Source organism: Muscardinus avellanarius, assembly GCF_963383645.1.
Source record: "Muscardinus avellanarius genome assembly, chromosome: 1".
NCBI lineage: Eukaryota > Metazoa > Chordata > Mammalia > Rodentia > Gliridae > Muscardinus > Muscardinus avellanarius.
The window spans coordinates 234,286,227-234,313,136 of NC_137786.1; the positions used below are offsets into that span (position 1 = coordinate 234,286,227).

At 58.9% G+C, this 26,910-nt stretch overlaps 4 protein-coding genes across 5 annotated transcripts in view; 1 reads left to right on the forward strand and 3 right to left on the reverse strand.

Annotated features, from left to right (window-relative positions):
- Positions 1-4,015: 4,015 nt before the first annotated feature.
- NDUFV1 (NADH:ubiquinone oxidoreductase core subunit V1) lies at positions 4,016-8,913 on the forward strand (the record flags this gene model as incomplete). 2 transcript variants are annotated; one of them, XM_080716589.1, is made up of 10 exons in its annotated part: positions 4,016-4,087; positions 5,529-5,611; positions 5,682-5,852; positions 6,710-6,893; positions 7,145-7,334; positions 7,648-7,860; positions 8,021-8,187; positions 8,423-8,504; positions 8,599-8,744; positions 8,827-8,913. In XM_080716589.1, the coding sequence occupies 10 exons, from the start codon at positions 4,016-4,018 to the stop codon at positions 8,911-8,913; spliced, it is 1,395 nt and encodes a 464-aa protein (XP_080572715.1). The 2 variants fall into 2 exon arrangements, with proteins under 2 accessions (XP_080572715.1, XP_080572716.1); XM_080716590.1 differs by having other exon boundaries at positions 4,016-4,060.
- Positions 8,914-9,292: 379 nt separating this feature from the next.
- On the reverse strand, positions 9,293-11,943 carry LOC308261560 (double C2-like domain-containing protein gamma; the record flags this gene model as incomplete). Its single annotated transcript, XM_080693579.1, has 9 exons — positions 9,293-9,592; positions 9,665-9,746; positions 9,839-9,990; positions 10,787-10,840; positions 10,939-11,074; positions 11,152-11,261; positions 11,409-11,480; positions 11,547-11,626; positions 11,709-11,943. The coding sequence occupies 9 exons, from the start codon at positions 11,941-11,943 to the stop codon at positions 9,293-9,295; spliced, it is 1,221 nt and encodes a 406-aa protein (XP_080549705.1).
- Positions 11,944-18,608: 6,665 nt separating this feature from the next.
- Positions 18,609-20,607, reverse strand: NUDT8 (nudix hydrolase 8; the record flags this gene model as incomplete). The annotated part of the gene is made up of 4 exons (XM_080703972.1): positions 18,609-18,836; positions 18,947-19,024; positions 19,540-19,672; positions 20,414-20,607. The coding sequence occupies 4 exons, from the start codon at positions 20,605-20,607 to the stop codon at positions 18,609-18,611; spliced, it is 633 nt and encodes a 210-aa protein (XP_080560098.1).
- A 1,683-nt stretch (positions 20,608-22,290) lies between these two features.
- The window catches only part of TBX10 (T-box transcription factor 10), a gene marked incomplete at both ends in the record, with an annotated part of 9,695 nt that continues 5,075 nt past the window's right edge, over positions 22,291-26,910 (reverse strand). The window contains 7 exons of the mRNA XM_080693584.1: positions 22,291-22,580; positions 22,968-23,062; positions 23,269-23,336; positions 23,580-23,735; positions 24,732-24,903; positions 25,097-25,198; positions 25,262-25,529. Of these exons, the coding sequence (XP_080549710.1) occupies positions 22,291-22,580; positions 22,968-23,062; positions 23,269-23,336; positions 23,580-23,735; positions 24,732-24,903; positions 25,097-25,198; positions 25,262-25,529 (1,151 nt within the window). The remainder of the gene's footprint in view (positions 22,581-22,967; positions 23,063-23,268; positions 23,337-23,579; positions 23,736-24,731; positions 24,904-25,096; positions 25,199-25,261; positions 25,530-26,910) is intronic.

Consider the following 26,910-nt stretch of genomic DNA (forward strand, 5'->3'; position numbering starts at 1 on the left):
AGCCAGCCTCAGCTACTTAGTGAGGCTCTCAGCAACTTAGTGAGACCCTGTTTCCAAATAAAATATAAATTAGGTCTGGGAGTGTAGCCAGAGTAGAAAGCCCTTGGGTTCCATCTCCAGTATCACACACATACACACACACACACACACACACACACACACACACACATAGGGCTGGGGGGTGTAGCTCAGAGGTAGAATGCCCCTGGGTTCAATCCCCAGTACTGCAAAAAAAAAAAAAAAAGAGAGAGAGAGAAAGAGAGAGAGAGAGAGGGAGATATTGATAGAATAAATGCAGGCCACCTCAAACGAGGAAGGCATTTTGGGGCTTTCAGAGCTTTCTTCTTAGAGGGGCTTCGGTGAGGGGTGGGCTAGAGGAGGTGTGCGAGGATGACCTCGGTCCAGTCGTCCCTCAGGCACTTCCTGGTGGTCTGGTGGCCTAGTGGTCTGGCCAACCTTAGGGTCCTCAGGCTGCTTGGGGTCCTCATTAGCTGATTGACAGATAGGCTGGAATGTTCTAAGTTATAGTTTTCTCAAAATAGCGTATCAATGCATAGGGTAATTCTAGCTTCTTTCGGCTAACTCTAGGATACCTATCTCCCAGGAATTTGGGAGAGCCAGGCCTGGGAAAGAGAACTGAAATGCTTTGTGGAGTAGAGTCTGAAGCACATCAGCTCCAGTTTCTTAACGTTCTAGTTTTTTTTGTTTATTTGTTTGTTTGTTTGTTTTTTGGTGGTACTGGGGATCCTGGAAGCCCTTCTACCTCCGGGCTACACTCCCAGACCTATTTTTACATTTTTTATTTGGAAACAGAGTCTCCTAAGCCAGCGCGCACGGCTGGCTTCGAACCTGCGCGATCCTCCTGTCTCTGCCTCCCAAGCGCGGGGATTACAAGCGTGCGCCGCCACGCCCGGCCATTAACGTTCTAGTTTACTTTCCCTTTTTGTCTGCTTCCTTTCTACCTACTTACTTCTTCTATCCTACATCAGGTCCACTGGCTTCATCTTAGCAGAGAAAGAATGGGGGAGATTCCAGGGAGGCTTTGAAATTCCAGGCTTGAGATGCAGGGCCACCGCCAGGAAGTGTGCGGCAAGTAGAATCAGCCGGGCGCAGTGGACCTGGCGCGCGTGAGACCGGGAGACGTCCTCTGCGTCTTACTGCTTCTGGCCGGGAGGACTGTTGTTGGGGGACACAAGGGCTGGGGGGAGCAGTGCTGAGGAGCAGGTGGGACCCAGGGCCTGGGACGCCAAAGAGCAGACGGCCTAGGAGGCCGCGCCTTCACCTGGAGAGGTGGGGGGACCGAGTGGGGGATCCAGTGGGGGATCCGCCGTTGGGAGACCCCAGGCTGAGCTCTAGCAGCCCAGCCCTCCTGGGGAGGCCACTTGGCTTCACAGATGCCCTGTCCGCCTCTGCAAACATGGGTTCATCATTCCTACACGCTGGGTTGTGGGAGGATTAAGGAGATAACATATGGCCAGCGCTTGGCACCGAGCCCAGCACTGGATGAACACTGGTATCTTTTGTCTTGTTCTCCATTTCCCATCACCCCCAAGCCAGGGTCCCCCGTCCCCAGCATCCCAGGCTGCTTCTCCCTGATCCTGTGTCCCCCTGACTGGGTTAGGGAGAGAAGGAAGGAATCTACCCAGTGGCTCCATCCTGCCCCCTTCTCCCTCCTCCAGGGGAGGGATCCAGGGACCCAGGCCTGAGCCCCGGATTAGCTGTGTAATCCCCGGCTCTGCCTGGGCAATCTCTTTCCCTGCCAGAGAAAGGGAGGAAAGAGAGCGGACAGGTGCTACTCTCCCCATCTGTGAAACTCCAGCCAGCCAGGGGTTGCTGTAGGTACCTCTCTCGGGAGCATTAGTGACACCACAGTGACTGGTCACAGGCGTGTCAGGGAAGGGGCCTCGTGCAGGGAAGGAAGGCTGGCCAGCTCTGGATTTGAGTCCAGCACTACCAGCCAGAAGCCCCCACAGACAAGGGAGGAAATCCCCTGAGCTTCAACCGTGTTCACGTACAAAACAGAGCTGAGACTGGCCAGGGCTGCGGGGCATAGACAAAAAAAACAGGGGCAAATGAGCTGTGATAACAGAGGAGGCTGCTCCTTCCCATGCAAGCTGGAAGACTGAGTAGAGAAAACTGAAAGGAGTTTTACACACGCCTGCAATCCCAGCATTCAGGAGACCGAGACAGGAGAATCCGGGTTCGCAGCCAGCCTCAGCTACTTAGTGAGGCCCTCTGCAACTCAGTGAGACCCTGTTTCAAAATAAAGAATAAAGCCGGGCGTGGTAGCACACACTTGTAATCCCCGTGCTTGGGAGGCTGAGACAGAAGGATCGCATGGGTTCGAAGCCAGCCTCAGCAACTTAGTGAGACCCTGTTTCCAAATAAAATATAAAAAAGGTCTGGGAGTACAGCCCGGAGGTAGAAAGCCTCTGGGTTCCACCCGCAGTACCACCAAAAAAAAAAAAAAAAAAAAGCCGGGCGTGGTGGCACACACTTGTAATCCCCGGGCTTGGGAGGCAGACACAGGAGGATTGAGCAGGTTTGAAGCCAGCTTCGCTGGCTTAAGAGACCCTGTTTCCAAATAAAATATAAAAATAGGTCTGGGAGTGTAGCCCGGAGGTAGAAGGGTTCCATCCCCAGTACCACCATAATAATAATAGTAATAATAATAATGAATTAAAAAAAACAGGGCTAGGGGTGTGGCTGGGAGGTAGAATACCCCTGGGTTCCACCCCCAGTAGCACCAAAAAAAGAAAAGAAAAAGAAAAAAAGAAGAAAAAAGAGGTAGAAGGGTTCCATCCCCAGTACCACCATAATAATAATAGTAATAATAATGAATAAAAAAAACAGGGCTGGGGGTGTGGCTGGGAGGTAGAATACCCCTGGGTTCCACCCCCAGTAGCACCAAAAAAAGAAAAGAAAAAGAAAAAAAGAAGAAAAAAGAGGTAGAAGGGTTCCATCCCCAGTACCACCATAATAATAATAGTAATAATAATGAATAAAAAAAACAGGGCTGGGGGTGTGGCTGGGAGGTAGAATACCCCTGGGTTCCACCCCCAGTAGCGCCAAATAAAGAAAAGAAAAAGAAAAAAAAAAAGAAAAAAGGAGTCTTACTCTGGGATGGGGAAGGTCCCAAAGCCCTGAAAATGACAAGAGGTAGTCAAGCTGCCAAGGCGTCCCACGGCTGCAGAGGACAGAGGAGAAACGTGGGTGGGGGCAGCCACAACCCCCCCTAAGGGCTAATGAAGCCAGAAGGGGCCTTGGGGGTCACAGCGGGGCCTTGCGCGTGATGGCCCAGCACGAGGGGTGGTGCAGCCCTTAAAGGGCGGGCCAGGGCCTGGTTCTGAGGCAGGAGCAGCCATTCCAGGATTCTGAGCAGGGGCAGGGCTGGGAGGGCTCCGCGGCGTGGCGGGGGGGCTCTTCTCAGCCGCCGTTGGGAAGACCTCCGGGGGAACCGGCCACCGGCCCTGGAGTCGCCCGGCCCGTGCTGCTCCTGGGCAGCCTTTCCTGGCACCTGGGTGCCCGGGGAAGCGCACGGCGTGGGGCTTGGTCTAACTACAGCAGTCACGAGGTCGGGCCGTAACCCGATTCCTCTTCCTCGCCCCACGCTCCTGCATACGCAGGTGCACACTAAACGCAGACCCTGTAGGAAATGGAACACATGGGGCCCAGGGCCGGGCGAGGTCTGTTTACTAGGGGCTCCAAAGGCCGAGGGCCCATGGCGGCCGCCTAAAGCCGAGCCGGCGAGGGAGCCATCGGCGACCGGGAAGCCGGCCTGCAAGCGCTCGCTGGGACCCGAGGAGGGCGGCCCGGGGTGGCGGGACTACATCTCCCAGAAGCCCCAGCGCCGGAAGGCCACTTCCGGGCGGGCCGGGGCGGGAGGCGCGGGGGTGCCTGGGCGCGCCGCCGCGTGACGCTCTTCCTGTGCGCCGCCTAGCGTCCGCGGCGCGCCGGCTCCTGGGGCTCGGAGCGGTGAAGGTGACAGCAGGAGGTGACCGGCCTGGGCCCCGCGATGCTGGCTGCGCGACGGCTGCTCGGCGGGTCGCTCCCCGCGCGGGTTTCTGTGCGTTTCAGCGGCGACACGGTGAGGCCCGCCCGGGATCGGGCGTGGGGCGTTCTTGGCGGTCTCTGCGCCGCGCCCCGGCTCGGCCCCCCGGTGCCTAGTGTCTGCAGAGCCCTCCCATCCATCCTCCCCGGCCCGCAGGAAGGCCGCCGCCCCGGCCTGGTCGGAGAAAGGGAAGGGTTTCCACCGGAGGCTGACTCCTCGGCCCAGCCCCGTTAGCTTCCTAGTTTAACAGACCCTCGGCCCAGCGGGGAGCTGGGCGGGCTGTGGAGCCCCCAGACCTGCATGCCTTTGCAGGTATATAGGGCGTGAAGGCGTCATGGCCCCGGTTTGCAAATGCAGAGAACAACGTAGGAGAGGGATGCACACCTCCGGAACCCCTCTCTCCGGTGCTCTGCTCCCTGTCGCGGCTGAGAAGCACCTTTAAGGGGATGAGAATCTTGAAGTTAGGTCCTCTTAGCTCCAAGTATTACCCACTAGATCACGTAGAATCCCAGCTCCCACATCCTGGCTTTATGCCAAGGGGGCCTCCTCCATCCCCCAGGCATTTCTTTTCTAACATTTTGCCTTGTTAGTAGAGTTAGTAAGATAAAGCCCACACCTTCACAAAGTTTTGGTCCAGCTGGACAGCTAGACAAGTAAAAGGATGTGCTATCACCCTGGGCTTTGGGGTGCAGTGTGGTGTCATGGCCCAAGTGTGGGCTTTGGTCATGGACAGACCTCCACTCAAATTCTATCTGCTACTTTTGGCGGTGTGGCCTTGCATACGTTCTCTTTTCTAGTAGCCTTAGTTTCTTTGTCTGTGTCATGAAAGAAACCAATTCTATCTCAGCATTGTTAGGATAAATTGAGGTTTTGGTTTTAAAATATTTAGCTCAGCCGGGCGTGGTGGGCATGCTTGTCATCCCCGCGCTTGGGAGGCAGAGACAGGAGGATCGCGCAGGTTCGAAGCCAGCCGCGCGCGCTGGCTTAGGAGACCCTGTTTCCAAATAAAAATGTAAAAATAGGTCTGGGAGTGTAGCCCGGAGGTAGAAGGGCTTCCAGGAACCCCAGTACCACCAAAAAAAAAAAAAAAAAAAAAAAAAATTTAACTCAGTAGCTGCTATGCAGGAAAGGCGTCAGTACGTGGTGGTAGTAGTTGTGAAGTTCTAGAGAGTTTGGTTTGGTGCCGGGGTTGAACCCAGGGCATTCTACCTCTGAGCTACACCCCAGCCCTTCCTGTGGGTCTTGCTAAATTGCCGAGACTGGTCTGAGCCTGTGGTCCTCCTGTCTCATCGTCCCAAGTACTGAGATCCAGATGTGCACCACCATGCCCAGTCAGTGAAGAGTTTTGAGGGTTAGACCTCTGTCTTTTTTCTGGTTGAGCTCCTCTAAGCAGGAGGACCCAAGAATCTGTAGCTTCTGGTCCCACCCCTCATGGTTCCAGAGCTCTGCTGGGCCTCCTCATACTCTGTCTCCCCAGACAGCACCCAAGAAAACCTCCTTTGGCTCGCTGAAGGATGAAGACCGGATCTTCACCAACCTGTACGGCCGCCATGACTGGAGGTGAGACGGTGCCCTAGCCTGCTGGGTCCTGCAGTAGGACTTTCCCTTCACTGCCTTCCCCGCTGTCTAGGCTGAAAGGCGCTCAGAGTCGAGGCGACTGGTACAAGACGAAGGAGATTCTGCTGAAGGGGCCCGACTGGATCCTGGGCGAGATGAAGACTTCAGGCTTGCGGGGCCGTGGGGGCGCCGGCTTCCCCACGGGCCTCAAGTGGAGCTTCATGAATAAGCCTTCGGATGGCAGGTGTGTGGAGAGACAGGCAACCCTGGGGTGGCCGGGGCTTGCCTGGGCCTTCAGGCTTTTCCTTCGAGCCACAGCATGAATGAGCCGGGAACATGTTTCCAGGCCGTAAGGGGATAGGGTTTATAGTTCTCTCTGGACTTCCTCAGGGGAGACTTGCATTGTAGTAGAATCTGTATGTAGTTTGGATTCAGGCAGACTTAGCTGTTCAAATCCCAACCCTGCCTTCTAGTCATTATAGCGCTTGGGAAAGCCTCCTGGCCTTTTTGAACCTTACGTTTTTTGTTCATGATACCATGTTGGAATTGAGATTATGTTCATTTAGCTTTTGGTCTGTTTTGGTTGGCACACAGAAAGTAAATAAGAAAAGTCAGCTACTGTACCTCCTTTTGGCCCCCAAAATGTCAAAATGTGGTGGAGGTTGGGGAAGGCTCTTTGTGACCAAGAGCAGAATTTGACTTTCAAAGGAAAGCACAGGGAGAGATGTTGGGGCTAAGCAGAAAACAGTGGTTTTTTTCTGTGTGTGTGTGTGTGTGTGTGTGTGTGTGTGTGTGTGTGTGTGTGTGTTGCTGAGTTTGAACCCAGTGCCTCATGAATGCTAGGCAAGCCTCTACTACTGAGCTATACCCCAGCCCTAAGCAGAAAACAAACTATTCTCGTAGTAATATCTACCAGAGATGGAATAGGCAGTGAGCTCCCTGTCATTGGTGCTGAGCCCCTGGGGACACTGGGAGGATGGAGAAGGGCTGGCTGGTGTTGGAAGCGACATCACTGGGCCTCCCTGGATGGAGCAGGGATGGCATGTGGCCTAGGGCTTAGTCCTGGAAGGCCTAGTGCTCACTGGCCTGCGGCACCTGCAGGCCCAAGTATCTGGTGGTGAACGCGGACGAGGGGGAGCCAGGCACGTGCAAGGACCGGGAGATCATGCGCCACGATCCTCACAAGCTGGTGGAAGGCTGTCTGGTGGGGGGCCGGGCCATGGGCGCCCGCGCTGCCTACATCTACATCCGTGGGGAATTCTACAATGAGGCCTCCAATCTGCAGGTGGGCAGGAAGGGCGTCAGCAGACAGAGGTGCTGTGTGCGTTCACACGCCCACTTCCCGGCATGCTGTTCTTCGGTGGTGGCACTGGTCTGTCGGGGGTCCAGCTGGGGAGTGGGCACGACTTCTTCATGTACCCTCGGGCCCTCTTCTCTGCTCTTTGAGGCTCCAGAGCCTCAGCTGGGAAGGGCTCTGTGACCCCCTGAAGTTGTCAGACCAGAGGCCGGGTGGCAGGCAGCTCACACCTTCCACAGGTAGCCATCCGAGAGGCCTATGAGGCGGGTCTGATTGGCAAGAACGCCTGTGGCTCTGGCTACGATTTCGATGTGTTCGTGGTGCGCGGGGCTGGGGCCTACATCTGCGGAGAGGAGACGGCGCTCATTGAGTCCATCGAGGGCAAGCAGGGCAAGCCGCGCCTGAAGCCGCCCTTCCCTGCGGACGTGGGTGAGAGCCTGCCTTGCGTGCCCCCTGCGGTATTTCTCAGTGACTTGGGGCCAGGGCCAGATCTGGGAGGAGGGTAATGACACGCAGTCCCTACCAGGGCCACCTGCGGCCCCTCGTCGCCTCAGCTCACATCAGACACCCAGGCCCTCCGCACAGTGGCCGTCCTGTCCTGGGGCGGGGGATGGTGCTGGGCAGGCCGGGAAGCTGAGGGGCTAAAAGAGCAGAGCTGTGGCACTGAGCAGCCCCGAAGCAGCCCCGCTGCTGGGGAACATCGCTCCCGCTGAGCACCGCCCTCCTTGCTCACTCCCTGAAGGGGTGTTTGGCTGCCCCACGACCGTGGCCAACGTGGAGACAGTGGCCGTGTCCCCCACCATTTGTCGCCGGGGGGGTAGCTGGTTTGCCAGCTTCGGCCGAGAGCGCAACTCAGGCACCAAGCTGTTCAACATCTCCGGCCACGTCAACCACCCCTGCACCGTGGAGGAGGAGATGTCTGTGCCTCTGAAGGAGCTGATTGAGAAGCACGCAGGTGAGGCCGGAGGCCAGCCCGGGTGGGGCCGGGCCGTGTCCTGCGGAGAGCCAGCGGGAGGGCCAGGGAGCGGCGGCAGAGGTCCTGGCTCAGGGCTAGGCAGGTGCACCGGCCTCGGCCCTGACCATCCGTCCTTTTGGGGGCTGACTTGGGACCCCAGGGGGTGTCACGGGTGGCTGGGACAACCTCCTGGCTGTGATCCCTGGCGGCTCGTCCACCCCGCTGATCCCCAAGTCCGTGTGTGAGACGGTGCTGATGGACTTCGACGCGCTGGTGCAGGCCCAGACGGGCCTGGGCACAGCCGCGGTGATCGTCATGGACCGCTCGGTAAGGTGGCCTCCACCCCGCAGCCCACACCTGCTCCTGCTTGCTGTGTGCCCTGGGCCTCTGGAAACCCCAGCCAGCTCAGCCCCCCGAGGGACCGTGAAGTGGGAGGGGAGGGCGCGGGGCTGCCCTGTGGGAGAGTGCCCTGAAGTCTAGGCAGCGTGGGCAGGGAGGCCGGAAGAGGCCAGGACCGGGTGCTGGGCGCTGAGGCACCTGCTCCCTGTCCCTTGTCTCCCAGACGGACATCGTGAAGGCCATCGCGCGCCTCATCGAGTTCTACAAGCACGAGAGCTGCGGCCAGTGCACCCCGTGCCGTGAGGGTGAGCTGCCTGGAGGGTGGCGGCTGCTGGCCGTGCGGCCTGCCCCTCGTGCCGCCTCTCGGGGCCACCACCCTGACTTGCCGCTGTGGCTCAGGTGTGGATTGGATGAACAAGGTGATGGCCCGCTTCGTGAGGGGGGACGCCCGGCCCGCTGAGATCGACTCCCTGTGGGAGATCAGCAAGCAGATAGAGGGCCACACCATCTGTGCGCTGGGCGACGGGGCCGCCTGGCCTGTGCAGGTACGCCCTGCCCTGCTGCCCGGCACCTGGGGCACCGGACACTTCTGCATTCGGCTTCACAGTGCCTCCCCCTCCCTCCCAGGGTCTGATCCGCCACTTCCGGCCAGAGCTTGAGGATCGGATGCAGAGGTTCGCACAGCAGCACCAGGCTCGGCAGGCCGCCTCCTGAGCCCACCTCTGTGCCCGACAATAAAGCACGCGCCGCCCGGCTCCCGGCTCCCGCTGCAGCTTGTCTGACTGCCTTTCACGCTGCCACCCTGCCCACACCTCAGGGAGGCCCGTTCCCAGCTGCGCCCCTCTCCCTCTGTGTAGGGGCAGGGAGGGAGACAGAACGGGGCCCAGCTGCCCTGGGAGGGACGGCAGGGAAGCTGGCCAGAAAAAGTCAGAGCCTGGTCTGGCACGGAGATGTTTATTTTGGCTCCGTGACTTAGGGTGGGGTGAGTGTGAAGGGTTGGGGCAGGAATTATGCACCTAGGGGATGGGTGCAGCAGGGGGCCCTCGCAGCTCCGCGTGTCCTGGCTGCCATGGCTGCAGCGGGCCTGAGCTGGCTAGTCGCCAAGCTGGGGCGGCACGCCGTCCAGCGGGTGCCACAGCTCCAGCCGGCGGTCCGCATGGCCCAGACACTCGTGCCAGTGGCGCAGGCGCTCCCCGCTGGCCCGGCCGCTCAGCTGCACCCCACCTGCCAGAGCGGGGATGGTCAGCAGCAGGTTGAGGCTCCCAGCGCCCCCCAGCACCCCATGTTCCCGCTCACCGATGAAGTCATCAGCTGTGCCCAGGTCATAGTCCCACACAGACACAAGCAGCGCCTTCTGGGCCAACTCCTCGCGTGGGCCGGCATAGAAGAATTCCTGCAGGGGAAGGGTAGGAGGGAGGGCCCGGGCCTCATGGCCTCGAAAACAGGCCCGGCCAGCCCTGCTCACCTCGTTGAACTCGGGGTTCAGGGTCTTCCTCCGAACGCTGGTCTTGTATTTAGATTTCTTTCCCGAGTTTGGATGCAGGAGACTGGGGGAGACAGGCTCGTTAGGTGTGGCCTGGAGAGCCGAGTAGCTGCCATTTTGCCCCTTCTGCCCGCCAGTCCACCTGTGTACACTCACAGGCGGACAAACGGGTCCGAGTAGCCGTTGGCATCCATGGGGGCCAGGTGGGCACAGCGCAGCACACCCACCAGCAGGCCGCCCCTCTGGGAGCTGTAGCACAGGGACAGCAGGATGCGCCCGCGCTCCTCCCCAGCCGCCTCTGCCTCCACCTGCAGACATGGGCCGCGTCAGGCCCCATCCAGCCCAGAGCGCATGGCGGGCAGCGGCCAGGCCCTGGGTGTGAGGGCTCCAGGCCGCTGCAGAGGAATGCAGCCGCAGACAGCCACTCAGTGCTCTGGGGAAGACCCGGGCAGCGGTGCCACGACCTCCAAGGCCCAAGAAGGGGAGGGCCTGCTGGTTGGCTCAGCACACTTTGCCACAGAGGGAAGGTGAAGGCCGGTCTCTGCCAGACATGCCAGGAGCTCTCCAAGTGGTTTCCAGCACGTGACCCCCCCCCAACACAGGGCTGCCCGGTGGCCTGGAAGCAGCTCTGCGAGCCTGAGCTGCCACGTCTTTGGCCTCAGGAGGGGTTAAAGACGCCCTGCGGTCACCCTCCTTACCTCCTGTCAAGGGCCTGTCTGGACGGCCAGCTCCAGGAGCGGCACCCACACTGATCCTGGAGGCAGATCCCGCGCCCGGAAGGCCCAGCCCGCCTGCCGGCTCCACTGCCCACGCCCCACCTCCAGCCATAAGCAAAGGCCACCCGCTCCAGCCTCTGCCTCAAGGTCTCGGTCCTGCTTCCCCCAAAGGCTTGGCTGGCTTGTCCCAGGGCTCTTCCAGGCAAGGGAGTCGCCCTCACCTGCCCACTGGGGACTGCAAGCTGCTCCCCGGGGCTACAAGGGCTCACTGAGCTCGTGAAACAAATTGCTGCAAGTTCCTTGCCCACCCAAGCCCCCGCCTGGCCTGGTTCAGCCCAGGCCATCAGGCCTGCCCCGCCATCGCTGCTCCGTCCAGCTGTCTACCCACCTCCTCATACAGTGACATGCCGCGGGCTGTGTCCAGACTCCTGGGCCGCTTGGTCTGAAAGAGCAGAGCCCAGCACCTCAGCAGGTCACTGCCCGACTCCCCTCCAGAGGCCCCCGGCCCCCGCCTCTCCACCCTGCTCCAGCCCCGCTCACCAGCCTCCGCTTCTCCAGACAAATGTCAAAGCTCCTGGCCCGGTTGGGCACCAGCTTCCGCAGGGGCACCCGCAGCTCCCCCAGGGGGGGCGCCCGCCGCCGTCGCGGGAGCCACGGGTCCTCGCACACACACAGCCTGGTGGCCACACAGGTCAGAGCTGGCCCAGCCAGCCCTGCCCTGCCCTGCCCTGGGTGGCCCAGCGGGATCCTCACCGCAGGATCTTGCGCCCCGCATCCTGGCGGGTGAAGCCGTGATAGGTGAGCGTCTCCTCCCAGACCGGTCCCCTCGTGCCCCGGACCGTGCGCGTCCGAAGCTGGCTGGCCTGGGGACCAGGCAAGGGTCAGGCAGGCCCCCTGCCCTGCTTCCTTGACCCCAGCCGCTGAGCTCCAAGCTTTGAGGGTTGGGGCAAAGCGAGTCAGCTGGGTGCCCTGCCAGCAGAGGGCAGCAGGGGTCTGGGCCTTGCCCTCACCTTGCTGGCCCCGGGTAGCAGATTGGCTTTGACGTAGGTGTCCACAGTGCCAGAGGCCGGAGGCTTGAGACCCTGGAACAGAGAGTGGGCGTGGGGTGCCCCGCGGCCCCGCCCCCACCGGCCCCGACCCCTCCTCACCTTGGCACGGTGGGCCGTGCAGTGCAGGGCGCTGTTGTCCGCGTCAAAGAGAAGCGTGAACTCCAGGGTGCCCAGGGCCGCTAAGAGCAGGGCGCAGCTCAGGGCGGGGTCGGGGCGAGGGTCGCCAGCCCAGCCCCGCGGCCCCCGCCCCGCCCTACTCACTGCTGTCGTCGGAGTCTCCCTGCGGCTCCGGGTCGGGCTGCGGCGGGGGCGCGGGGCGCACGGCGGGGCCCCCCGGGGACCGCGGGTCCGGGGCGCGCGGCGCGGGCGCGGCGAACGGGGAGAAGTGCGGGAAGTAGTCGGAAATGCGGCGGATGGGCCGGATGGGGCCGGGGCTCACGTCGATGGCCATGTGCTCCTGCATGCCCACCCGCGGCCGCCGCGCCGTGCCCGCCATGGGGGCTCAGAGCGGCCGGGGGCCGGGCCCGCGTGGCGAGCTGGCCCGCCAGGTTCCCGACCCGCCGGCGGGGCTCGCGGCGAACTCTTGGGCGCAGGTGACCTGCGCAGGCGGGGCGGGAGCGGCTCGGGATCGCCCCCCTGCTGGGCGCGGCCCCTCCCGCGGCCTCCATCCGCGCACTGCGACGCGGTTATTTTTACCTCGATCACAAGGTCCTGCTCGAGGTGAGGAGGCTGGAGGGCCGGAGGTGACAAAGGGGGGGGCATGCGCGGGAACAGGGGTGCTGGGGAAGGGGGGTGAGAAGACAGGGCTGGGGGAGGGGCAGGGAGCGCCTCGCCCCGCGCAGCGCCCCTCCAGCCCGGCTGCCGTCCAGCCCCGCCCTCGCTGGACCTTGGGATGTCCGAGGTCGCAGGGCCTTGGCCCGGCCTGCCCGCCAGCCCCCTGGTCACCCCTGCAGCAGGCTCGCGGACTCAGCTGCCCGGGGCCCCTCCACTCCTTCTCCCCGTGGTTCTTTTATTCTTTTAATTTTTAATTGAGAAGTAATCACTGCAGACATTTATGGGTACCATGTGATGTACAGTAATAATTGTACATGGTAACTTGGGAGGCTGAGACAGGAGAGATGCAGGTTCAAGGACAGCCTCAGCAAGAAACGAGACTCTTCGCAACCAAGTGAGACCTTTCTTTCTTTCTTTCTTTCTCTCCTCCGTCTCCTTCTTTTGTGTGAGATGGAACCAAGGGGTACACCCCCAGCCCTGCTTTTTATTCTTTATTTTGTTTATTTTGGTGTTTTTGTTTGTTTGTTTTGTGGGTCTAGGGAAGGAACCCAGGGGCATTCTACCTCCGAGCTATACCCTCTGCCCTATTTTTTATTCTTTATTTTGAAACAGGGTCTCACTGAGCTGTGGAGGGCCGCACTAAGTAGCTGAGGCTGTCAGCAAACCACAATCCTCCTGTCTCAGCCTCCCGAGTGCTGGGATTACAGGCATGTTCCACCATTCCTGGCTCTTTCTTTTCTTTTCTTTTCTTTTCTTTTTTTTTTTCAGTATTGGGAACTGAACCCAGGGGCATTGTACCTCCGAGCTCCACCCCCAGCCCTATTTTTTATTCTTCATTTTGAAACAGGTTCTCACTAAGTTATGGAGGGCCTCACCAAGTAGCTGGGGCTGGCCACAAACCTGTGGTCCTCCTGCGTCAGCCTCCTGAGTACTGAGATAACAGGCATGCACCCCCAGCCCAGCTACGAGTTCAACCCTCTTAGATGCCACATAAAAGTAAGATCATGCTGTCTTTGTCTTTCTTTGTCTGGCTTCTTTCTTTCTTTCTTTTTTTTCTTTGCACTACAGGGGCTGGAACCCGGGGCATTCTACCTCCGAGCTATACCCCCAGCCCTATTTTTTTATTCTTTATTTTGAAACAGAGTCTCACTGAGTTGCAGAGGGCCTCACTAAGTAGCTGAGGCTGGCTGCAAACTGACATCCTCCTGTCTCAGCCTCCCGAATGCTGGGATGACAAGCGTGCACCACCAGGCCCAGCTGCCTGGCTTATTTCACTTACCGTAATGTCCTCCATCTTCATATCCATGTTATTATAAATGACATAATTTCCTTTTCTTTTTTTGGTGGTACTGGGGTTCCTAAAAACCCTTCTATCTCCAAGCTACACTCCCAGACACCTATTTTTTTATATTTTTATTTGGAAACAGGGTCTCTTACGCCAGCGCGGCTGGCTTCAAACCTGCGCGATCCTCCTGTCTCCGCCTCCCAAGCGCGGGGATTACAAGCGTGCGCCACCACGCCCGGCCATAATTTACTTTTTTAAAGCTGAATAATATTCCATTGTGTAAATATACTACTTTTTATTTATCCATTTATCAGTTGATGGACCTGGGTTGATTCCGTGTATTGGCTATTGAGAATGACGCTGCAGTGAATGGTGGATTCAGATTTTTTTTGTTCATTTTGTTTTGATTTCTCTTTTTTTTTTCAGTACTGGGGATGGAATTCAAGGGCATTCTACCTCTAAGCTGTACCCCCATCCCTATTTTTTATTTTGAGACAGGGTCTCACTGAGTTGCAAGGGCCTCACTAAGTAGCCGAGGCTGGCCGGGAACTGTGATCCTCCGGTCTCAGCGTCCCGAATGCTGAGATTACAAATGTGCGCCACTGTGGGGAGCCTTAAGGCTTTCCCCTAGATTAATGTTTCTGACTCAGCTGACTGTCCTTCGCCCAGAGTCAACAAGGTTTGGGGTCATGGAAAGTTCAAAGAGGTCTAAGATCAGGTGGGTATGGAGGCAGGATGGTAGAATGGCAGGAGGGTATTGATTAACCTACCTGTGATGTATGTGCTTTGGATGGGTCTGTATTGTATTCCGGTGGTGATAGCACGAGAATGTTGATTGACCTGTAACTGTGTATAAGTACCTCTCGAAAAACAAACCCGGCATTGGCGCAATAAAGATGAGATTGACCCAGAAGTAGGCGTCGGCCAGGAGTGTCGGCGCAATAGAGAATACTGACCCAGGCGTAGTCGTCGACCCGTAGGAAATATTGACCCAGGAACAGGGGTCGGCCAGTAGAGATAATAGGCTGGCGGCTCCCCCACGTTAGAATTAAAAAATCTTCGTCCTCACACCTCTCTTCAGAACCCACACTCTTGCTGGCTGGCTCCGGTACGCCACCACACCTGGCTATTCTTTACTTTGAAACAGGGTCTCACTGCGTTGCAAAAGGCCTCGCTAAGTAGCTGAGGCTGTCTGTAAACCGAGATCCTCTTGTCTCAGCCTCCCAAATGCTGGAATTAAAAGTGTGCGCCAAGCCGGGCATGGTGGCGCACGCTTGTAATCCCCACGCTTGGGAGGCAGAGACAGGAGGATCACTCAGGTTCGAAGCCAGCCTCGCTGGCTTAAGAGACCCTGTTTCCAAATAAAATATAGGTCTGGGAGTATAGCCCGGAGGTAGAAAAACCCTGGGTTCCATCCCCAGTACCACAAAAAAAAAAAAAAAAAAAAAAGTGTGCGCCACCACACCTGGCCTTGTTTTGATTTGTTTTGGTACTGAGGATGAACCCAGGGGCATTTTACCTCTGAGATACATCCCCATCCCTATTTTATTTTATTTTATTTGCAGTAGTGGGGATTGAACCCAGGGGCACTCCACCTACAAACTACAAACTCAGCCCCATTTTTAATCTTTATTTTGAAACTGGGTCTCACTAAGCTGTGGCGGGCCTCACTAAGTAGCTGAGGCTGGCCTGCGATCCTCTTGTCTCAGCCTCCTAAGTAGTACTGGGCTTACTTTTTGTTTGTTTGTTTTTTAGTACTGGAGATTGAACCCAGGGCATTCTACTTTGAAGCTACACCCATCCCTATATTTTAGTCTTTTTCTTTTGAAACAGGGTCTCACTAAGTTGCAGAGGGCTTCACTAAGAAGCTGACGCTGGGTATGAACCTGTGGTCCTCCTGTCTCAGCTTTACAAGTACTAGGATTACAAGGGTGCGTCACCACGCCTAGCTCTTTGCTTGTTTTTAAATTGGATTATTGGGAGCTGGGCACTGTGGCACATGTTTGTGATCGCAGAATTTGGGAGGCTGAGACAGGAGGATCACAATTTGCCCACAACCTCAGCTACTTAGTGAGGCCATTTGCGACTCAGTGAGGCCCTGTTTCAAAATAAAGAATAAGCCAGGCATGGTGGCACATGCTTGTAATCCCAGCGCTTGGGAGGCTGAAGACAGGAGGATTGCACAGGTTGGAAGCCAGCCTCAGCTACTTAGTGAGGTTCTCAGCAACTTAGTGAGACCCGTTTCCAAATAAAGAATAAAATAGGTCTAGGAGTATAGCTCAGAGGTAGAAAAGCCCCTGGGTTCCACACCTAGTACCACAAAAAATAAAAATAAAAAATAGGGCTGGGGGTGTTGCTTGGAGGTAGAATGCCCCCAGATTCCATCCCCAGTACCAGGTGTGCATGTGTGTGCGTGCACATCCCCAGTACCAGTACATACACACACACACACACACACACACACACACACACACACACGTAAATTGGGTTATCTGTTTTCTTGCTACTGAGTTGAGCTCCTTAAATAATTTGGGTGTTAAATTATCATATGTATGGCTTAAAAATATTTTCTCTCAACCTGTGAGCTGTTTCTGCAGTGTTGACGGTTTCTTCCGCTATGCAGAGGTTCCTGTGTGTGTGCGTGTGTGTGTGTGTTTCTGGGGATGGAACAAAGGGGTATTCTACCTCTGAGCTACACTCCCAGCCCTCTTTTATTCTTTTATTTTGAAATAGGGTCTCACTAAGTTTCAGGGGCTGTCCTCAAACCTGCGATCCTCCTGTCTCAGCCCCCCAAGTACTGGGAATACAAGTGTGCGCCACCCCGCCCCGCCGTGCAGAAGCTGTTTAGTTTGATGCAGTCCCATTTGTCTAATTTTGCTTCTGTTGGCTGTGCTTTTTGAGTCTTATAAAAGGACTCACTGCAGCGTCTGGAGTGCTGCCCCTGTGGTCCCTTCAAGTCTCACTATTTCCAGGGGTGTTTTTTTTTTGTTTTGTTTTGGTGGTGGTACTGGGGATGGAGCTCAGGGGCATTCTACCTCCAAGCTACACTCCCAGCCCTATTTTTTATTCTTTTTTGGAGACAAGGTCTCACTGAGTTGCAGAGGGCCTCACTAAGTAGCTGAGGCTGTCCGTGAACCTTGATCCTCCAGTCTCAGCCTCCCGAATGCTGGGATTACAAGTGTGCGCCACCACGCCCGGCTATACCACTTCCAGTTTAAGTCTGCGACCTGTGCTTGATGAGGGGAGCCACCCGCGCCCCTTTACCCACTCTGTGCCCACCCTGGGCAGGGACCAGGAGTGTGTGTGTGTAGACCCAAGGGCATTCTGCCACCATGCTACACTGCCAGTCCTTTTTGTTTTGAAACATGGTCTTGCTAAGTTGCTGAGGCTGGCCCTGAACCTGTGACCCTCTGCTCCCGCCTCGGTCTCCTAAGTACTGGGGCTACCGGCGTGAGCCGCGCACTCAGCTTGTCAGCCCACTGTGCGTATGGTGCGGCCCTCGGTTGCTCTTTGGGGACCACTCTTCTCTACTTCCAGTCCAGGAGGCTTCCCCCAGGCCTTGTCAATCATTCATTCTAGATTCAACCACTAGGATCAGCTCAGGAAGAGCACGTGACCCAGGCGGCCAGTGAAGCACAATTCTGGGTTAGACTAGCTAGGAAAGAGAAACTGTTTTCTTTGGATGGTGCCGTGAGCATAGAGATTGGCGCCCTCTCGTCATCTCCCACATCTCTGGACTAGAGAGGACGCCTGAGAGAGGCCAGCATGGTGGACAGACGGGGAGACCCTGAACCCCCGGATTATTCTTTATTTTTGCGGGTCTGGGGTTGGAACCCAGGGGCATTCTACCTCCGAGCTACACCCCAGCCCTATTTTTTATTCTTTATTTTGAAATAGGGTCTCACTGAGTTGCAGAGGGCTTCACTAAGAAGCAGAGGCTGCTGTGAACCACGATCCTCCTGTCTCAGCCTCCCGAATGCTAGGATTATAAGTGTGTGCCACCACACCTGGCTGATTATTTTTTATTTTGAAACAGGGTCTGAGTTGTGGAGGTCCTCACTAAGTAGCTGAGGCTGGCCGCAGACCCAGATCTTCCTGTCTCAGCCTCCCAAGTACTGGGATTACTATCGTGTCCCACCACGCCTGGCTTGCAAATGGAGTTTTCTATTACTAATGCTGCCAAAGAAGACTTCCCGTACCATGTTAAATTGGGATTGACCGCCTGTGGTGGCGCACGCTTGTAATCCCAGTGCTTGGGAGGCTGAGACAGGAGGATCGCACAGGTTCGAAGCCAGCCTCGGCTACTGAGTGAGGCTCTCAGCAACTTAGTGACACCCTGTTTCCAAATAAAGTATAAAAAAAATAGGTCTGGGAGTATAGCCCGGAGGTAGAAAAGCCCCTGGCTTCCACCCTCAGTACCACACACACACAAAAAAATATATTTAAAAAAATTGGACCATCCCTTCAACTCTCACAGAACCCTGGTTTATAGAAATGATTTATAATTCCACTGTTAGCTGTGATTGGTTATCTGTGTGGTGATGGTGTGACCTGGTCTAAGTTCTCCCACTGGCTAAGCACCCCAGTTCTGGATGGCAGAGCAGGGTAGCATCTGGCTGGTCCACAGAGGTGCCCTTCCAGCACCTGGCATGCCGCAGGGGCTCAGCATGTTGGAACTTTGCAGTCACACCTGGAGATGGGTGCACCATACTCCTCTCCGGGTTGCCAAGGAGAGAATGGGAGGTAGAGGCACAACAGACAACTGTTCCAGGTTGGGGGCCAGAGAGCCCCACTTCCCATTCCAGCCTGGGGAGCCAGGGACCTCTTCTCCCTGAGCCCCTGACAGCCAGGGGCATCCTCTGCCCAGCCTCGGGGGATGTAGAGAGTGATATGAAACGACTCAAGCTTCCACACAGGCAGCGCCCCCTGCTGGAGGGAGCAGTGTGACAGCATCAAGAAGCCCCAGCCACCGGCCTCAGGGCTCTGCCCGAGGTCAGGGCCTCCCCACGGAAGCAGCAGCAGCCCAGGGCCGTCAAAGACTCTTTATGAGATCCTGGAGCGTCAGGGCAGAGCGAAGGCAGGGGCTGTCCAGGGCCAAGCCCTCAGCCGTTGGGCAACTTAGGTCTGGCCAGGTAGGGCTGGTAGGCTCCAGGGGCCAGCAGCTGCAAGGTGAACTCGGTGATGACAGCGGTGAGCCCCCAGACACGGTGTGGCCCGTGCAGGAAGACAGGGAGTGTGTAGCTGAAGCGGCCTCCCTGGCAGAAGTGGGTATAGCCTTGATTCCGAGTCTGCAGCAGGTGGTCCAGGGGCAGCGCAAACACGTCCTCCACCTGTGGGCCGGAGATGGCGAGGGGGTGAGTTGCGGACTGGCCACCGCGGCCTCCCCTGTGGGACAGCAGGTCCCGCAGCGCACCCCCGCCCCGACCCCGACCCCATTCACCTCCTCGGCGTTGGGCCTGAGGCTCTGCAGATCCAGGGGGCCCACGCTGGCAAGCACTGGTACCACGGTGACCTTTCTCTGGGGCGGGAGGAAGGCAGGAGACTAGTCAGGGGAGGCGGAGCTGGGGCGGGCCTCAGGCTGGGGAGTCCAGAACACCCCAGCTCCCCATCCAGAGGCCTTTGCTGGCCATGGCCCAGCCCGCTGGCCCCTGCCCATGGTCTCACTCCAGCCATACTGGCTGACCCAGGGTCCCAAATGCATCAGGCCTGGTTCCACCTTTGTGCCCGCGCGGCGGGCTCCCTCTGCTGAGAAGCACCTGCCCTCCCTTTACCACCCTGCAATCTCTCACTTGGCATCCCAGCCCCAGCTCGGCCCTGCCCACCCTGTGAGGCCTTCTCCCACCCTCCACCCAAGCCCACGGAGGGGTGACCGCCACCCCATCTCCACCTAGGCCCCAAAGCCTCCCCTCCCCTCTCCCAGGGGTTGTAAGGATCAAGCACTGGGTTCTCCTGGGCTCGCTAGGCCTGCCTCTCAGGTCCTGGCTCCCGCCCAGGGTGGGCATGGGGTGGGAAATGGGGTGAGGGTGGCCTCACCTGGTCATACACAGGCTGCAGGACGCCCCACACGTGTTCCTCAGGCACGGCCAGGCCCAGCTCCTCCCGGGTCTCCCGCAAGGCCGTGTGAACCACGTCCTGGTCAGCAGGGTCACACTTGCCGCCTGGGAAACTGAACGCACAGGGAGTGTGGTCCTTGGGCTCTCGGAGGAGTGGGCAGTGGCAGTAGGGTCCTGGCCCAAATGTCATGTCTGCCTCTGGCCCTTGTTTGCCTGAGGCCTGGAGCAGGCCACGGCGCCTCGGGAGGCCAGTTTACATCCCTGAGTAGTAGGCCTGGGCGGTGCAGGACAGAGACGAGGGTCTGGCAGCAGAGGTGAGAAGATCTTGGGGCTCAGACACCCCAGTGCCGCCCATGATGGTGCCGACAATGACCCCAGGATGTGCTCAATTCCCGCTGCAGGGGGCGGAGCCAAGGCTGGAGGCCAGGAGCTCAGCCCGGGGGACGGACTCTCCACGGACGCCTGCAGGGGGCGGAGTCCTGCCTCTTTATACTTATTTATTTATTTATCGCTGTACTGGGGATGGAACCCAGAGGCATTCGACCTCCAGGCGACAGCCCCAGCCCTATTTTTAATTCTTTATTTGGAAACAGGGTCTCACTGAGCTGCAAAGGGCCTAATAGCTGAGGCTGTCCTCGAACCGCGATCCTCCTGTCTCAGCCTCTCAAATGCTGGGGTTACACGCGTGCGCCACCACGCCCGACGGAGTCCTGCCTTTTGGGAGGGGACGCAGCTCCGGGAGCGGAGGGGCGCGCCGGCGGGCGGGGGCTCGGAGGGGCCGGGCGCCCTGCCCCGGGAGCCTGCGGTCTCCGGCGCCCGCGGCCTGCGCGGGCGGAGAGCTCCGGGCCGCGTACCTGACGTCGCCCTTGTGCCTGCCGGCCAGGCGGCTGGAGCGCAGCGTGTAGAGCAGCGCCGGGGCCCCGCGCACCACGCACAGCGGCACGAGCACCGCGGCGGCCGCGGGCCGTGCGCGGAGCCGGGCGGTGGCCCCGGCCAGCAGGCGCCGGCAGCGCCGCTCGCCCTCGGTGGACAGGCAGTCGGGCAGCATGTCCGGCGCGGCAGGACACCTAGGGCACCCGCGGGCAGGAGCCGGGCCGCTAAGGGCCCGCGGGGGCGGGGCCTGCGTGGAGCCCGAGCCGGCGTTGGCGCGAGGGCGGGGGGCGGGGCGTGCGGACGGCCAATCCCGAGCGACCGGAGCCAAGGGATGGGGCGTGGTCTTTCTCAAGGCGTGGGGGGCGTGCCGGAAGGGGCGTGGTCACACGCTGGGCGTGGTCGCGCGGCCGGCGTTCCCTGGAGGCGTGGCCCGCGGGGAGGAGCCGGGGAGCTGCAGGGCTGGAGCGTCGCCTGAGCGCTGGGGCCGCGCGGCCTGGAGGCCCGACGGGCTCTTCCAACCGCGGCGCTGGGGAGCTGAACGTCGGCTGTTTCGGGCCCGCCAGGCCGCGTCCCTCGCCACCGCAGGTGCCCGTTCCTACTCGAGGACGCGGAGGGAGAGCGCCCGGAGAGCAGCGTCGGGACCCGCTGGACCCCTTTGTCCCGCCGCGGCCTGTGGCTGGTGCTTGCCTACCCTGCTCTGTCCGGCTCCCAGGCACCTTCCGACGCCTTGCATTCCCAGCCACCCGATGTCTTCTCTCTTTCTCTCTCTTTTTTAGTGCAAAGGGATTCTGCCTCCTGTGCCCACACTCCTACTTTAATTTTTATTTGAAAATAGGGTCTCGCTAAGTTGCTGGGAGTCTCGTTAAGTTGCTGAGGCTGGCTTTGAACCTGTGATCCTTCTGTCTCTGCCTCCCAAGTACTGGGATTACAGCTGTGTGCCATCACGCCCAGCTTCCCTCCTGTCTCCAGTTTTAACGGATCCCCATATCCCTACCCCAGCCTCTGTGGTCACTGCCTATGGGGGTTCTGCACCCCTCGCCAGGCACTGGCCCCTCGAGGACCAGAAGACCAGAACTGTGCACACAACACTAAATGTGGAATGGTGGTGTCGGCCATGCTTTGCTGTATGTTTCTGAGTAGGTTATGCTCCTATGAGCCACAGTTTGGTTTCCTTTCTTTTTTTTTTTTTTTTTTTTTTGCAGTACTGGAGATGGAACCCAGGGGCATTTTTACCTCCGAGCAATACCCCCAGCCTTATTTTTTACTCTTTATTTTGAAGCAGGGTCTCACTGAGTTGCAAGGGCCTCACTAAGTAGCTGAGGCTGTCCGTGAACCGCGATCCTCCGGTCTCAGCCTCCGAATGCTGGGATTACAAGCGTGCGCCACCACGCTGGGTTCGCAGTTTGGTTCTCCTCCGGACACAGTGCAAGGAGTGGGACTCCCGGTCCCCTTCACAGTGCCAGGCTCTGCCACTTGGCTGACGTCACCACCTATGTCAGCACGTCCTGGAGATGTGAAGACCCCTGGACAGAGCTCTGTGATGCCCACAGGGCTGATGTGGGACTGTTGTGAGGCCGTCCTGACCTCTGAGGATAGAATACACTGACCACCCATGCCAAACTGTTTAATGTTGGGGGGAAAGGGGAGGCCAGGCAGAGCTTGGGGGAGTCACCCCAGGGCCGGAGGGGGCAGGGTTCTCTGTTGCTGGGTGGGAGGTGGGAGAGGCCTGTGCCTGGGCAGGTGGCCTCCCTCCAGGGCTTCCGGCTGCCCTGCTCTGCGTGGGAGAGGGGATCGGGGCCGACACTGACTTCCACATGGACGAGGGGTCCAGGATGGGGGCTTCCACAGGGTCGGTGTCTTACTGGGAGTCCTGGCCAGGTCCCAGGCACACAGGGGTGGGGGACGGCAGCCCCAGCCCAGCTGGGAGGGTCAGGCCTCCGTGGTCCCCATCCACCCGGATGCTGGGGAGGGGGTAGGGCGCCGGTCGGGCCCTTGAGACCCCGAGGTGGCTTGGGGCTCCAGGGTACAGGCCCTGGTAGGGGAGGGGCCTGTAGGTGGTTGGGGCCAGCAGGGCCTCCGGTGGGGGCAGCAGCTGATGGTGGAGCCGCGCAGTGGTCCTAGAGGTGGACGCTGAAGCTTTGCTGGGATCTGAGGGGGAAATGGTGTCAGCCGACCTGGGCCCTGCTCACACCCTGCCTGCCCCTCCCATGCTTAACTCTGTTTTGGCCTAGCTCAACCTTTGCCCTGGCTTTCCTCGTTGCCTGCAATCCCCCCCCCCACCATCTTCTCCCTCTGTCCAAACCCTTTCTAATCCTCCAAGGTCCAGCTCAGGAACCACCTCCTCCAGGAAGCCCACCCGGCACCCCCACCTCTGCACACAGCACCTTGCAGCTGCCCCTGGCCTCATTTTATCTTTGGAATCTCTGCCTCCACCTCCGTGTTCACACAGGGGCCTGCTGGACTTGCTGGGCCTGTGGGAGCCCTCCCCGGAGGCCCCGTGGCCTTGCCCTCTGTGTCGGGGGGGCTGGGCCTCACCCTTCTCCTGCTCTGTGGAGCCCCTGAGCAGGCAGGGGCTCAGGCTGCTGCGACTCCGGCCTGGGGCGCTGAGCACGGGCCTTGGGGCCACAGCCCTGAAGATGGGGCAAGTGGGAATGGGGAAGGGGTCAAGGTGTAGAACCTGGCCAGGATCCTGGTCAGTCAGATGGTGGGACCCCAGGACATCAAGGGTGTAACCCTGGGACAAGGGTCAGGGGTCAGGCCATAGTAGATGCCCAGGCCTGAGGTTGGGGGGCTGGGTTAAGGGAAGCGGAGGGGGTCGTCAGTGGCCAGACAGTACCAGGAGTCCGGGTCGCTCTCTCTAAAGCCCTTGGCAAAAGGATTGCTGGCGATTTTCAGCTGTGTGATCTGCAGAAGGGAAAGTGCAGTTATGGGTGGGCCTCACTTAGGCCAGGGAGGGGCTGTGGGGCCCAGACTCAGCCACCCTGTCCTCCCAGGACCCCCCAGTCGGGAGGCCAGAGGACCCAGGCCCTGGGAGCTCAGGAGTTCCGCAGCGGAATGCCTAGAGCTGACGCCCAGTGAGTGGGCCTCAGTCTCCGCCCCATGAAATGGGCCGGCAGCCGGGGCTTTGGGCTCTGCAGCCCGACCCACCCGGTGGTTCTGATAGGCCGTCACAGCTGTGAACTGGGTCTCCGCGAAGATGAAGGACTTGAAGTTCTCCTGGGCATAGCGCTCGCTGTCCTTCCGAGGGTCCACGAAGACCACGTGGAAACGGGGCTGGTAGCGGTGCATGGAGTTGAGGATGATCTGCGGGGTGGGGGCGTTGGGGGGCTGGGGCCACGGCCAACTCCCCTGGGTCCGAAGACCCCCTGGGGCCACCTCTTCCCTCGTCCTTTTTTTTTTTTTTTTTTTGGAGTCCTGGGGATGGAACCCAGGAGCCTTCTACTTCTGAGCTACACCCCCAGCCCTATTTTTTTATTCTTTATTTTGAAACAGGGTCTCACTGAGTTGCAGAGGGCCTCCCTAAGTAGCTGAGGCTGGCCGCGAACCTGGATCCTCTTGTCTTCACCTCCCGAATGTTGGGATTGCAAGCGTGCACCACCACATCGGGTATCTCCCTCATTCCTGAATGTGGTGCAGGTGAACTTGAGAGCCCCGTCCTCTCTCCCCCACATCCCGCCGGCGGCTGTGCCTTCAGAACTATCCAGAAGGGCCCACCTCTCCACTGTCCGCCTCCAGGCCAGTCACTGCCGGCTCTCACCTGGGTGCCTCAGTTACCCACTGGCTGGTGGCCCCATGGGACAGACAGCCTCCCCCCCAGCCCTCCAGTGGCACCTGCGCCCCAGGGGGAAAGGCCAGGGTCCTCTCCACCGGCGACTGGCTGTGTGTGACCAGCCCCAGCTGCGGCCCTCCCGCCCCTCCTGCTCGCCCCACGGCTGGGCCTCCTTGAGGTACCCCTGACTGCACCCTGAGCTCTCTTGGGGTCCCTGATTTGCATACGCCCCTCCCCCACTTCCTAGAATCTCTTCAAAAGTCTCGCCAGCCTGTCTCCGCCCCTTCCTGACCTCAGGGTGTCTGTGGGGTCTCAGCTTACCCGCAGCCTCGACCCGGGGTCTTTGTTTCACGGATCGCCCACAGTGCTACACCCTGCTCCCTTCCCCTGGCAGGACAGGGTCTGCTGGCCCTCCACTGCCCACCTGGACTGCCCTCCACCCCTTGCCAGGCGAGCAGGGCCTCCAGGGTGCAGCCAGCCCTGACGTCATCAAAATCAGGTCCCAGCCCCGCACCGCGGCCCAGCCTCACGTGGCCATTGTCGTCGAGCAAGTTGTTGGTCAGCTTGAGCTTGTCAAAGGACACAATCTGGCGCATCCACTGGGCGCCCTTGGCCGGCGAGTCGGGGTGGAAGTGCACACGGCCGGGCGTGGCAGGGTCGGCCTTGCCCGCCACCAGCCAGGCCGAGCTGTGGAAGGCGTACCTGGGGAGCAGAGCAGGTGGCAGGGCGGCCCCGAGTCCTCTGGCTGTATCCGCCGGCAGCAGTCAGGGTAACCCCAGCTGTCCTGGGTTGATCACTTAGCCTGCCCAGGATAGCCCACCGCCCTGAGCCGGGCTCCTCCCACCATCCCGCTCTTGCTGGTCTCAGTACCCCGAGGCTGCGGCTGGCCCCACACCTGTATCTCTTGTCGTCCAGGGGGATGAAGTCCATGAGCAGGGCGTAGTCAGCCAGGGTGTCCATGCCCAGGATCTTCACCTGGAAGGTGGGGAACATCCTCCTGCGGGAGGGGGCGCTCAGCAGCCCGCCCAGGCCCCGCCCACCCTGCCGCCCGCAGCCTCACCTGCCCGCCTTGGTGACGATCATCTCGGTGCCCAGCTGGTTGAATTCTTCCCACAGAGGCTTCATCTCCAGTTGGACCGTCACGCCGGACACACGCGGGTTCTTGGGGCCCTGCCTGGTGGGCTCGGCCGCGGCCTGGGCCTCTGCGGAGTGGGCGCTGGGGCCTGGTGGGAACGGTGCCCCTGGCCCCGGTTCCCAGATGGAGCTGGTCACAGGTAGGGGGTAGTTCTCTGAGGCTGTAAGCACGCCGAGGCCAGTGGGCAGGAAGGCTGGAGAGGACAGAAGCGCCGGCCCCTGGCCTCTCGTTTCCCGTCTCCCCGACAGCCCTTATCCCTGCACCCACACGCCTGCCTCTTCCTCTTGAAGCCCTGCGGGCCTGCGGGCCGTGTGCCCAGTGCCCCCCGTTGGCATCACTCTGTGATATATGTTCACTTGAAAGTCTTTTCCCAGCCGGCGTGGTGGCCACACTTGTAATCTCAGTACTTGGGAGGCCGAGAGAGGAGGAATGTAGGTTCAAGGCCAGCCTCAGCTACTTAGTGGGGCCCTCTGCAACTTAATGAGACCCTGTTTCAAAATAAAGAATAAAAAGTAGGGCTGGGAGTGTAGCTCAGAGGTAGAATACCCCTGGATTCAATACCCCATACCAAACACACACACAAAAAAATATTTTTATAGCCCATAGGTGGCCCATGCCTGTAATCCTAGTGTTTGGGAGGCTGAGCCAGTAGGATCGCAGGTTTGAGGCCAGCGTTAGCAACTTAGTGAGGCTTCTAGTAATTTGGTGAGACCCTCTTTCAAGAAAAGACCTGCCTCATCCCACAAGGGCTGGTGAGGACTCCCCGGGCCCAGCTGGCCCTTCCTGAGTGCCGCCTGCTCCCATGGTGTGCTCCTGAGGCTGCAGGGCCTGTGGGAGGCTTTCCAGGCCCAGCAGGCCCCGCCCCTGGTGCTGCCTGAGGGGAGCCCCCCATTCACCACGAATCATCCAGGCCAGACCTTCCAAACCTCCCCAGTCCTGCCTCAGGACACCCATTCTAACATCTTTCTGCTGTCTTTTTGCTTATTCCTACAGATTTGTTGTTGTTGTTGTTATTTATTTTTCAGTATGGAGGATTGAACCCGGGGCACTCTACTATGGGGCTACACCCTAGACACCCCCTTTTTAGTGGTACTGGTGGGAATTGAACCCAGGGGTGTTCTACTTCTGAGCTACACTCCCAAACCTATTTGATTTGTTTTATTTATTTATGTGTGTGTGTGTGTGTGTGTGTGTGTGTGTGTGTGTGTTACTGGTGATAGAATCCAGAGCATTCTACCAAGCTACACCCCAATCCTTATTTATTTATTTAATTATTTAGTGGTACTGGCAGTGGAACCCAGAGGCTTTCTACCTCCGGGCTATAATCCCAGACCTATTTTATACTTTATTTGGAAACAGGGTCTCACTAAGTTGCTGAGAGCCTCACTCAGTAGCTGAGGCTGGCTTCGAACCTGTGCAATCCTCCTGTCTCAGCCTCCCAAGCGCAGGGATTACAAGTGTGCGCCACCATGCCTGGCTATTCTTTTTTTGTGTGTGTGTGGTACTGGGGATGGAACCCAGGGGCATTCTGAGCTATACCCTCAGCCCTATGTTTTTATTTTGAAACAGGTCTC